This window comes from Ranitomeya variabilis, chromosome 6, assembly GCF_051348905.1.
Source record: "Ranitomeya variabilis isolate aRanVar5 chromosome 6, aRanVar5.hap1, whole genome shotgun sequence".
Taxonomy (NCBI): Eukaryota; Metazoa; Chordata; class Amphibia; order Anura; family Dendrobatidae; genus Ranitomeya; species Ranitomeya variabilis.
Window position 1 is genome coordinate 401792723 of NC_135237.1, and position 13512 is coordinate 401806234.

At 42.4% G+C, this 13512-nt stretch overlaps 1 protein-coding gene across 1 annotated transcript in view; it reads right to left on the reverse strand.

Moving 5' to 3' along the window:
- Positions 1–7526: 7526 nt before the first annotated feature.
- CIDEA (cell death inducing DFFA like effector a) overlaps positions 7527–13512 on the reverse strand; it is a 56060-nt gene continuing 50074 nt past the window's right edge. Inside the window, exons 4-5 of the mRNA XM_077270151.1 lie at positions 12857–13038; positions 7527–9770 (exon numbers count right to left, since the gene is read on the reverse strand). Coding sequence (XP_077126266.1) covers positions 9641–9770; positions 12857–13038 — 312 coding nt within the window. The 3' untranslated portion in view covers positions 7527–9640. The remainder of the gene's footprint in view (positions 9771–12856; positions 13039–13512) is intronic.

The window sequence follows — 13512 nt, forward strand, 5'->3', positions numbered from 1 at the left end:
GGCAGCAGAGCATGAGGAACCAGAGAGAGATGCAATCCCTCCAAGAACAATGGACAACTGGCCAGGAGTAATGGATCCTGCACACCTAGTAGAGCTGCAATCAGCAGAAACACCTGCCCTGGATTACAACCCCAAGACAACTACCACTAACAACCACCGGAGGGAGCCCAAGAGCAGAATTCACAACAGTACCCCCCCCCCCTTGAAGAGGGGTCACCGAACCCTCACCAGAGGCCCCAGGCCGATCAGGACGAGCCAGATGAAAGGCACGGACCAAATCAGCAGCATGGACATCAGAGGCAAAAACCCAAGAACTATCCTCCTGGCCATAACCCTTCCATTTGACAAGGTACTGAAGCCTCCGCCTCGAAAGGCGAGAATCCAAAATCTTCTCAACCACATACTTCAACTCCCCATCAACCAACACAGGAGCAGGAAGATCAACAGAGGGAACAACGGGCACCACATATTTCCGCAATAAAGATCTATGGAAAACATTATGGATGGCAAAAGAAACCGGAAGGGCCAAACGAAAAGACACCGGATTGATAATCTCAGAAATCCTATAAGGACCAATAAACCGAGGCTTAAAATTAGGGGACGAAACCTTCATAGGAACATGACGGGAAGACAACCAGACCAAATCCCCAACCCGAAGCCGGGAACCAACACACCGACGACGGTTAGCAAAACGCTGAGCCTCCTCCTGAGACAACACCAAGTTGTCCACCACATGAGCCCAAAGCTGTTGCAAGCTGTCAAGCACAGAATCCACACCAGGACAATCAGAAGGCTCAACCTGCCCCGAAGAAAAACGAGGATGAAAACCAAAATTACAAAAGAAGGGCAAAACCAAGGTAGCCGAACTAGCCCGATTATTAAGGGCGAACTCGGCCAATGGCAAGAAAGCCACCCAATCATCCTGATCAGCAGACACAAAGCATCTCAAATAAGTTTCCAAAGTCTGATTAGTTCGCTCGGTCTGGCCATTTGTCTGAGGATGAAATGCGGAAGAAAAAGACAAATCAATGCCCAGCCTAGCACAAAAGGCCCGCCAAAACCTAGAAACAAACTGGGAACCTCTGTCAGACACAATATTCTCCGGAATACCATGCAAACGAACCACATGCTGAAAAAACAACGGAACCAAATCAGAAGAGGAAGGCAATTTAGGCAAAGGCACCAAATGAGCCATCTTAGAAAACCGGTCACAAACCACCCAGATAACTGACATCCTCTGGGAAACCGGAAAATCTGAAATAAAATCCATAGAAATATGCGTCCAGGGCCTCTCAGGGACCGGCAAAGGCAAAAGCAACCCGCTAGCACGGGAACAACAAGGCTTGGCCCGCGCACAAGTCCCACAGGACTGCACAAAAGAATGCATCACGCGACAAAGAAGGCCACCAAAAGGACCTACCAACCAAATCTCTGGTACCAAAAATACCAGGATGGCCTGCCAACACAGAACAATGAACCTCAGAAATCACTCTACTAGTCCATCTGTCAGGAACAAAGTTTGCCCACTGGACAGCGGTCAGGTTTGTCAGACTGAAATTCCTGCAGAACCCGTCGCAAATCAGGGGAAATGGCCGAAAGGACCACCCCTTCCTTCAGAATGCCGACCGGTTCCAGTACCTCAGGTGAATCAGGCAAAAAACTCCTAGAGAGGGCATCAGCCTTAATATTCTTAGAACCCGGAAGATACGAGACCACGAAATCAAAACGGGAGAAAAACAAGGACCATCGAGCCTGTCTAGGATTCAGCCGTTTGGCAGACTCGAGGTAAATCAGATTTTTATGATCGGTCAAGACCACAATACGGTGCTTGGCTCCCTCAAGCCAATGTCGCCATTCCTCAAACGCCCACTTCATAGCCAACAACTCCCGATTGCCGACATCATAATTGCGTTCAGTAGGCGAAAACTTACGGGAAAAGAAGGCACACGGTTTCATCAAGGAACCAACAGAATTCCTCTGAGACAAAACGGCCCCTGCCCCAATCTCAGAAGCGTCAACCTCAACCTGAAACGGAAGAGAAACATCCGGCTGACGCAACACCGGGGCAGAAGTAAATTGGCGTTTAAGCTCCTGAAAGGCAGAGACAGCCACAGAGGACCAATTCGTTACATCAGCGCCTTTCTTCGTCAAATCGGTCAGGGGTTTAACCACACTGGAGAAGTTAGCAATGAAACGGCGATAAAAATTAGCAAAGCCCAAAAATTTCTGAAGGCTGTTCACGGATGTGGGCTGAATCCAATCATGAATGGCCTGAACCTTAACCGGATCCATCTCTATAGATGAGGGAGAAAAAATGAAGCCCAAAAAAGAAACCTTCTGCACTCCAAAGAGACACTTAGACCCCTTCACAAACAAAGCATTATCACGAAGGATCTGAAATACCATCCTGACCTGTTTCACATGAGACTCCCAATCATTGGAAAAAAATCAAGATATCATCCAAATATACAATCATGAATTTATCAAGATAATTCCGGAAGATATCATGCATGAAGGACTGAAAAACAGATGGAGCATTAGAGAGTCCGAATGGCATCACAAGGTATTCAAAATGGCCTTCGGGCGTATTAAACGCAGTTTTCCATTCATCACCCTGCTTAATATGAACAAGATTATATGCCCCCCGAAGGTCAATCTTAGTAAACCAACTAGCCCCCTTAATCCTGGCAAACAAATCGGAAAGCAAAGGTAAAGGGTATTGAAACTTGACCGTGATCTTATTCAAGAGGCGATAATCAATACAGGGTCTCAAGGAGCCATCCTTCTTAGCAACAAAAAAAAATCCCGCTCCCAACGGTGAAGAAGATGGCCGAATATGCCCCTTCTCCAAAGACTCCTTAACATAACTCCGCATGGCGGTATGTTCAGGCACAGACAGGTTGAAAAGTCCGCCCTTGGGAAACTTACAGCCTGGAATCAAGTCAATAGCACAATCACAGTCCCTATGCAGTGGAAGGGAACTGGACTTGGGCTCATCGAATACATCCTGAAAATCAGACAAAAATTTTGGAACCTCAGAAGAGGTGGAAGAGGAGATTGACATCAAAGGAACGTCATTATGAACCCCGACAACCCCAACTAGTCACAGACATAGACTTCCAATCCAACACAGGATTATGTATCTGCAACCATGGAAAACCCAGCACAATAGCATCATGCAAATTATGCAACACCAGAAAACGACAATCTTCCTGATGGGCTGGCGCCATGAACATGGTCACCTGTGTCCAAAACTGGGGTTTATTTTTAGCCAAAGGTGTAGCATCAATGCCCCTTAAAGGAATAGGGTTCTGCAAAGACTGCAAGGGGAAACCACAACGCCTGGCAAATTCAAAGTCCATTAAGTTCAAAGCGGCGCCTGAATCCACAAACGCCATGACAGAAAATGACGACAATGAGCAGATCAAGGTCACAGATAACAGAAATTTAGGTTGTACAGTACTGATGGTAACTGAACTAGTGATTCTCTTTGTACGCTTAGGGCAGACTGAAATGACATGAGAAGCATCGCCACAATAAAAACACAACCTATTCTGACGTCTGAATCCTTGTTGTTCCGTTCTAGACAGAATCCTATCACACTGCATAGGCTCAGGCATCTGCTCTGAGGACAACGCCACAGCGCGCACAGTTCTGCGCTCCCGCAAGCGCCGATCAATCTGAATGGCCAGAGACATAGAATCACTCAGACCAACAGGCGTGGGAAACCCCACCTGTTGTGAAATTGGATTTTGGGCTCCCCCGGTGGCCACTGGTGGAATTGAACTGGTGTGCATCATCCCCTCTGTTCACCTGTTTCCATCAGGATGTGGGAGTCGCTATTTAACCTTGCTCCTCTGTCACTTCCATGCCGGTCAACATTGTAATCAGAAGCCTTTCTGTGCATGTTCCTGCTGCTAGACAACTCCCAGCTAAGTTGGACTTTAGTCCTCGTTTGTTTTTGCATTTTGTTCCAGTTCACTGCTGTAGTTTCGTTTCTGTGTCTGGAAAGCTCTTGTGATCTGAAATTGCCACTCTGATGTTATGAGTTAATACTAGAGTCTTAAAGTAATTTCAGGATGGTATTTTGATAGGGTTTTCAGCTGACCATGAAAGTGCCCTTTCTGTCTTCCTGCTATCTAGTAAGCGGACCTCAATTTTGCTAAACCTATTTTCATACTACGTTTGTCATTTCATCTAAAATCACCGCCAATATATGTGGGGGCCTCTGTCTGCCTATCGGGGAAACTTCTCTAGAGGTGAGCCAGGACTATATTTTCCTCTGCCAGGATTAGTTAGTCCTCCGGCCGGCGCTGGGCGTCTAGGGATAAAAAACGTAGGCAACGCTACCCGGCTACTGTTAGTTGTGCGGCAGGTTTAGTTCATGGTCAGTTTAGTTTCCATCCTTCCAAGAGCTAGTACTTATGTTTGCTGGGCTATGTTCTCTTGCCATTGAGAACCATAACACCCACCATAACATCTTTAACAGATTCAGAAAGACCCTTTCTGAAAATTGCAGCCAAAGCATCATCATTCCATTTAGTCAGCACAGACCATTTTCTAAATTTCTGACAATACAATTCTGCCGCTTCTTGACCCTGAGACAGGGCCAACAAGGTCTTCTCCACTTGATCCACAGAATTTGGTTCATCATATAATAATCCTAGAGCCCGAAAAAAGGCGTCTACATTAAGCAAGGCCGGATTCCCAGATTCCAGTGAAAATGCCCAATCCTGAGGGTCGCCACGCAACAGGGAGATGACAATTTTAACCTGCTGAATGGGATCACCAGAGGAACGAGGTTTCAGAGCAAAAAACAGTTTACAGTCGTTTTTAAAACTCAAAAATTTGGACCTGTCCCCAAAAAACAAATCAGGAGTGGGAATCCTAGGCTCTAAAAGCAGAGTCTGAACAATACAATCAGAAATACCCTGTACCCTAGCAGCAAGCTGGTCTACACGAGAAACTAATCCCTGAACATCCATGCTAGCACAAGTCTCCTCAGTCACCCAGAGGAAAAGAGGGAAGGAAAGAAAAAACAGGCTACAGAAAAAAAAAATGGCTTAACACCTTTCTTCCCTTTTTCTGAGATGCATTTAACTCTTTGTTGGCCAGTTGTACTGTTATGATCCGGTGACCTTGGAGCCGCATGAGAGACTTTCTCAGGAGTAAGTGGTATCTGTACTGACCGCAAACCCTAAACTGACACCGCAACTAGAAGTAGCCGTGGGGTGTGCCTAACACGTCCTAGACACCTCAACACAGCCGGAGGACTAAATACCCCTATAGGTGGAAATGGGAATTCTATCTTGCCTCAGAGCAGAACCCCAAAGGAAAGGCAGCCCCCCACAAATATTGACTGTGAGTATAAGAGGAAAGACACACGCAGGCAGAAAAACAGAATTTAGCAAAAGAGGCACTTCTAGCTAAATAGAAAAGGATAGGACAGAATTCTAAGCGGTCAGTATTAAAATCCTAAAAATATCCACAGCAGAAAATACAAATATTCTACATCTAACTAAAGACATAGCAAGTATATCTGCAACTCCTGAGAATCCAGCATGACTGAAAAATCCAAACAAAGTCTAAGCTGGACAAAAACACAATGAATTGCACTGAATTGCAAAACACACTGCATGTGTGCACAGAGACAAAAAACCAGACACTTATCTTAGCTGAATTGGCAGCAGAGCATGAGGAACCAGAGAGAGATGCAATCCCTCCAAGAACAATGGACAACTGGCCAGGAGTAATGGATCCTGCATTGCTGGTGTTTGTTCAGTCTGTCTCCCAAAATTCAGAATAGAAAGCAATAAAAAAAAGCCCTGTGCTCGAAAATGGTATCAATGAAAAACCAACTCATCCCTCAAAAAACAAACCCTCACATGACTGTCAGCTGAAATATGGAAATGTTATAGCCATCTAAATATGGGGATGCAAAAACGCAATAAAAAGTCTTTTAGTGTGTGACAGCAGCCAAATATATATATAAAAAAATCAATAGAAATCTGGTATCGCTGTAATTGCACAGACCCGAAGAATAAAGTCGCCTATTCACTTATACCGCACGAGGAATAGCAAACATTTTTTTTTTTTAATTCTTCACCTGCTGTTGATTTTTATTCTTTGTCAACCAAAGATCACAGTAAGGCTCAACGCACATTCATCCTGCGCTCTGCACCAAGCGCTTACACTGGGGTTTGTGTGTAAATCTCTGAAATACATGATTCAGACAGAACCTCCAGCATAAGATCCCCAATAATGAGGCAGATGGATGCACTATGATCAGGCACTGTCCATCTTTTAAGGCGTGCATAAAAGCGCAGTCCACCAAAGATTTATGCACTTTTAACAAGAAGGACACCGCTGAACAGAGGCCAGACGGAGTCCAGAGTAACTCTGTAGCCTCATAGTGAGTGGCTCAGCATAGAGCGCAAGATAATTGAGATCCCAAACGTTATGTAAAATGTTCCCAATAAAAGCTTCAACTCATTGCACAAAAAAAGCAAGTCCTCACTCAGGTCTGTCATCTATTAACGGAAATATACAGGGTGGTTTCCACTTACTTGTAGTGCTGGTGGCGCTTAGGGGCTCTGTATATGGATTCCGCAAACTATTGCAGGAAAATCAGCACGCCGTGTACAGTATGTACAGCAACATATGGGGTATTTCTATATTCAGCAGGAATTGTGGGACACATTTTAGTGCTATTTTTTCCCAATTTCCCACTGTGAACATGTAAAATCTGGCGTTGAAACAACATTTTGGTGGTAAAAATATAATGATTTTTTCTTCACTGCCTAATGGTTTAAAATTCTGTGACACACCTGAGCGGTGTTAATATGATCACTGCACCCCTAGATGAATTCATTGAGAGGTGAAGTATGTAAAATGGGATCACGTATGGGGTGGGGGAGGAAATCTGCTGTTCTGGCACCTCAGGGGCTCTACTAATGTGACATGGCACCCTCAAACCAGTCCAGCAAAATCTAAACTCCAATATGGCGCTTCTTCCCTTATGAGCTTTGCACTGTACCTCAAGAGTACCATAGTTTTCGACCACCTGTGGGGTATCGGTATAGTCAGGATAAATTGTGTTTATTTTTTTCTTTCCACATTGCTTCAGTTCCTATGAAGCAACTGAAGGGTTGATACACTACTTGAATGTGGTTTTGAGCACCTTAAGGGATGCAGTTTATAATGATGCACCTATGTAACACCAGTCACTTCAAATGTAATGTGTACTCAAAAAAAAAAAAAAGGTTTTGTACATTTTGTTATGAAAATGAAAAATCGCTGGTCAACTTTAAACCTGGCTACCTACCGTATATTTCTGATCATTTTGATTCTTCAGCTACCAGAAAGGATTGGCAGAAATTTGCCTAATTAAAGTTCTCAAGTTGTGAGGTTGCTGCCTAAACAAAGGTGTATACACTGTGCAAACAATAGCAGAAATCATTTAATTACATACCATTTAGAAAGAAATAGTTTAGTGGGCAAAAGAAAAATACAAGAGGTGACTTCAGTAAACTGTTAAGACCATAAAATAACTTTATTAAAAAAAAAAAACACATTTAAAAAAATTAGTTGAAATGCACTTATACTTCCAATTCTAGTTCTTAATTATCGATTTAAATCCCATTAAATTCTTCCACTAGCCACTGCTACAACCTCTGAGTTCAGAGATAATGTAACCAGACAAAAAAAATCAGATATGAAAGAATGTAAGCTTATATTCAGCAGAGATCTGAAAAATCTTCATGTGTTCTCACTGCAATCAATAAGGATTTAAGTTAAATGCCCCATATTATATTATAATATATTACTTGCTTTAATATGGATGCCACATGTAAACTTAATTTAAAAAAATGAACCCAAAGATAAAATTGCATTGAGATGACAATGAAGAGCAACAAGCTAACAAAGTCTGTCTTTTTGGCAGTTTCTTGATCGGAACCAAGTGTAGCACGCTGAACAGCTTTGAACTTTAGAAGAAAAAAAAGTATATAAAACACATCACCCATGCCCATAGAAGTGGGGGAGGAGGGTGTCACATTTTACTATAAAGGCATCAACTAAAAGTCTGTGGGATCTTCACAAGAAGTTGTGTCCGTGAAAGCAAATGAATTCCTTTAAACCTATAAAAGTCCGAACATAATCAGATTCAGGTACATGAAACAATAAAGCAGTTAAAATGTTTGTAGGAAAGGGAAAACATGAAATATTCACTTTTTAGGTTCATATTTTAGATATTACACAAGGCTTTTGCTTATATTTCCGCAACATCAACTAAAAATGAACATAAAAAAGCTATATTATAAAGCTTATATTAATAAATAACTTTTACATTATGTCAAGCGATTAGAACAACACAAATTCTCAGACTAGCAGCGATCTAAATGCTTCATAAACTAGTATTATTAATAACTGCAACTAATCAAAACCAATGACAGCAATACAAGCTTTCCGCTCACAACCAAACACTGCTCACAAAAGCAGTTAGGCGGATTTCACACAACTATTGGGTATATTCACTTATGGAAGATTTACTGCAGAAATTTCAGACATCATTTCTATTTATCCGAGTGGGGGTGATTCTGCAAGAATCCTTTCCTCCTGTCAGAGGAAATGGCTGGCTACAGAAAATTTCCACAACAAATCTGTCATATGTGATTACACCCTAAAAGAGGGACAAGGATCCTTGCAGCTCTACTGAACCTGACTTATATAAAGCCCATACACATTGGATAGCTGTTGGACAAACACTAATTTAACCAACAGTTCTCTCTCCCAACCATCTAATATATATGAATGAATATATACATGCTCAGCTTGGCCGATCATGCGTATGTTCTGTATGGGGCGGGAAAAGTACCCTTTAGACGACTCTGGCAGTGACTTCTCACCACAGAGAACAAAAAGGATCAAGCATTTTAACTCCATACAGGATCCTTCACTCCCTTAGATTTATAGTAGGGATTCAGGGGGCCCCATACACATGAGATGATCGGCCATTAGTTCAGCTGACTTTACTGTGCATAGTGATCCAGAGTACCCCATAGACCCTATTGTAATGCAAGTTCTGTTTAGTAGACCCATTGGAGGGTTCGTCAATATGGATGCTAAAATTTGGTTGTATTACAATAGTGTGAAACTGGCCTATTCTCAAATAACCTGCTTCTCTTAAAGGTCCAGGAAAATTAGATATAGGGGCAGTTTGATATGGTCCTTGGTCGGAACTTGCTGTACAACACTTCTCATATGTCAGCTTCTTGCCTGGATATGGAGCATTACTCTCCCACCTGTAGTCATCCTAATATACTGTACCTATATCATATGTAAACATAAGTGATGTAAACAGGGACTAGAATCAGTTTCCAAAATATGTACACAATTAAGGAGGCAAAAATGCAAATATTAGGAGATGCTTTATCACTACAATATGAAGACGTACACTTAAAAAATAAAAAAACATGCATACTGTACAAAAAGTGCATATGAAAATGTCCATGACTTTGGTGACATGTAGATGTTGTCTGTGGGGTGAGCTGACAAAGTATATTGCTGCCATTAGTTTTAGCTAGTCAAAACTGTATAAGACTACAGATATAGATGGTGATGGAGTATGTTCTCCTGGTGTTTAGGAGTTCGGTGCCCTTCTGAACGGTCTTTCATTGCCGTCTTCTGTCCACTGAAGTATATATGAGCCACCGTAGAGGAGCAAATGCCCGGCTACCTGAGCAAGGTGTGAAAGCATTCGCAGAAAATTCCTAAAAATCCATAAAGAAATTCAGGTTACTATTATAGTTGGGAAATAATGCATGAGAATCACTCTGACATTCATCTCCCGCCACCAACTCGTATTTCATATCTAGTCATTATTTATTTCGCTGATCACTTTCATGGTTCAGACAGAACTCCGATAGACGTCAGTGGAGAGAGCCACCTCATGTGACGGCGACAAGACACAGGGCCTCGTTCTCGAGGTAGGTGCAGGTCCCAGAGGTGGGGCTCACGTAAATCACACCTTTCTTTGATATCCTGTGGAGAAGCCATAATCCACCGAGATGTGAATACCCTTTAATGATTTTGAAGCATTTATTTTATACATTAGAGGAAAGTTCTTCCAACATAAATGTTCTTTTATGTAACAAGAACACTTTTTAACAACATAAGCAAATTACTTCTCTCTATCCTGCTCTCATTGATTGATGGGTCTCTCCACAAACCCTCACAGGGAGAGACCTTTCAACCTAGGTAAGTAGGTCGGAAGAAGTCACAGGGATCTACCTCTAGGACGAGTCATCCGAGACACATGATCCCCAGCCGCTGTTATTTTATTTTCTCTAACATTCTCTTACATTTCTGAACATTTAAGAGTGAAACACACATGGCTCCTATGATGGAGCTAGTGTCTAGTATCCATGGTTCCGGCAGCATGAATCAGCGGACAGGTTCCCTTTAAAATCTGTATCCCAATGCTGTGCCAAGACTGAATGTAGTGGTTGGAGCTACATGATAAACTACAGGAATATTCTGTTTGTGAAGTTCAATGAACCAAGCTTGAGACCTTTGTTCAGGTTTTATGGCCACTTCCTCTTAAAACAATGGTAGAAAATGAGAAAATCACTGTCGCTTCCGTACTTCAAGTACAAACTTCTGGTTCAGTCATACATAAAACTTAACGAGCACATAGTAGAAAAATAATCACCGTACAATAAAGCTGTCTAACTGATGGACAGAATGGTGAAAGTAGTAATTACTTCTCAGCAACTTTTTAACGGGGTTATACTCCTGTAAAAGTATTTGACCCACAAATACAAAGACAGGTAATTACAGTCTTAGAGAGCCCTTCTAAGTCCGGGACCCACGGTTCTTTGGCCTCCCTGTCCTTTTAGCGATAACTGTGAAAGTAAAGAACACGAGAGAGACGCAAGATTGTATCTGAGACACAGGGGCGGCTTCATGTGAACATTTGTGCTCTGCTTTAGGAGGTCCGATTTCAGCTCTAGGAGCGGGGCCGGACAAGGAGGATGAAATCGAGATATGGTGGCAGGTGTGGTCAGACTCCTCCAGGACACAACTGGACACACAACAGCTGCGTTCTGCAGAACAGCTGGTCTCCTCTATAAATCAAGGGAAGGTCTCTAGTGTGAAAAGTTAGCTGCAAGTGAAGGAATGAACATGTAGGCTGACAAGAAGTGATGCAAGGAAAACAAACTTTCCTGATCCAGATATACTCAGTACATTTATAGGTGGAACTTACTGTAAAATTTGGCTTGTCCAGAGACACTGACATTAGTCATGTCCCTTTTTTGTATACATTAATGAAGATCAACTAAGACTCGTGTAAAACTTTTTGGTAAAAGAAAAGCAATATACATAAATACAGTCAGTGACAAGGGAAATGAACAACTCCTCCCAAATTAAACATGTTCATACTGTCCAGGGTTGGGCGAGTAAGATAATGGCAAGATATTAAATATATATCATGATTTCTCACCCCAGCGACCCAGGAGGGGGACATATGTCTTGTTCAGTATTGGAATACATGTACTAGGATAAGATGCATCTTTGGATGACAGCTACTATATTTAATAGAGAGACAGGGTGGACTACAAAAGGACCCAAATGTCTAGGTGCATTAGCAGTGTGGGGACCCTGTCGTAGCAACAAAATCAGTGAATATGAGAAACTTAGATTAGTAATTTTATATTTGTAGGCTTGGAGCAATTATTTGGAGTAGAACAACACTAGAAAGTCCTAATTTGCAGCCACCAAAGGTTCAAACTTTGGCTTTAAATGTGAGAAACCAGAAATTATCGCAATTTCACATGCCGTATATTCACAGTCTGAGTGCAGACCACGATTTCTGAACTGGGCGAAGGTCTACCAGAATATATGAAGGTATTCAGTTTGGGTCAGGAGACCTGCGACCAGTTCGGACATGGCGCTCCATACTCCGAATGTGAATGTGTGAAATAATGATAATAATTTTATTTATATAGCGCCAACATATTCCACAGCGCTTTACAAATTATAGAGGGGATTTGTACAGACAATAGACATTACAGCATAACAAAAATCACAGTTCAAAATAGATACCAATAGGAATGAGGTCCCTGCTCGCAAGCTTACAATCTATAGGGAACCCGACCTTACTGACATATAGACCAATGTGAAGGATAGTAATTAGTAATTGCCCTCTGTGCCATAGAGGTCATTGTTTTGACTGCTCACTCACTATACCTACTCAGTAACCATGAATTTAATCCTAATTATTGCTTTCCTCACTGTAAATTACAACAGCTTTGGGAGCTATAATTAACAAAAAAATAAGTCTTGCTGCCAGGAATAACCACTCACATTATTATTTTTCCCAAGTACAAACTTGTGATAAGTAATGACTGTCGGCAGCTCTCGTCAAAAAGAAATATCGCCTTTTAAGAACTGTCTGGATCAGAAACCCTGTTCACCTGTGTCCCGTAGATAAAGCACTTATCTCTTGGTTACATGATACTGCTGTGCGATATATAGTATAACTGCTTCTCCTCCTGCACTTGCTACTACGGCCTTTCTCGTAGACCGCACAGAGCTGCTATGCTGAAAATGGCTGCTGGCAAAGGAACAAGGCCAGAGCTGTCCATCAGCCCTCTCCAACTGGAAGACAGCTTTGCCATGTGAATTGCTGAAATATTGTAATACTTATACATTAGTAAGTGCCACAATCTCTTGCTCCAGTGCATTTTAGAGAGAGAAGTGGCCAACCCCTTTAAGGCTTCCAAGATATACTACATGTCCATGTAGTCCAGCTTTTCAGTGTCTGTAAATGCCACCTATGTAAGGGGATACTCACCGAAGGACCTTCTTTACACCCAAACACCTAATATCGCAAGAGACCGAGTACATTTCATAAAAGGTTGCCTTTATGTTCAAGCAGCCAATAAAATCTTTGGGGTCCAGCTTGTACAAGTCCAGCGTAATGTTGGCTATTCCTTTCTTGTTCACCTGCTGGGTGCATCGCGTAATATTTCTTTCCTAGGAGACAGAAAAGTGCACAATCCCTATTGCATTAGTTGACAGGATGTACAGGAACAAGCACATTGTGGTGGTCGACAAGTGAAAAAGATGACAAACGCGCCAAAAAGAACTTCTAAAACATGAAGAGTGCCGCATCGTGTAATGGATCACAGCACAACTAACACCGCAGCCAGAAGACAGAAAGCAGAACATGTGAAACAGAGGCTGGAATATACAGTGTGCCATTAACATTCATCACATCCTAGCAGCCGTCGCTGCCACATCCCTGCCCAGTACTACAAGCCAGGAGGGACGTGGGCAAGCAGCTTCTATGCCAGCAAGACCACATTACTATGAGACAGGCCGCGGCACGGAGAAGCAACGAGCATAGGACAAGCAGTAAGATTGGTGCCAGCAAAATAATGAAACTCAAGAGACCCAATCATGGAAAATTAACCCCAAAAGCTCCCACACAGAATAAAAGCAGTCACT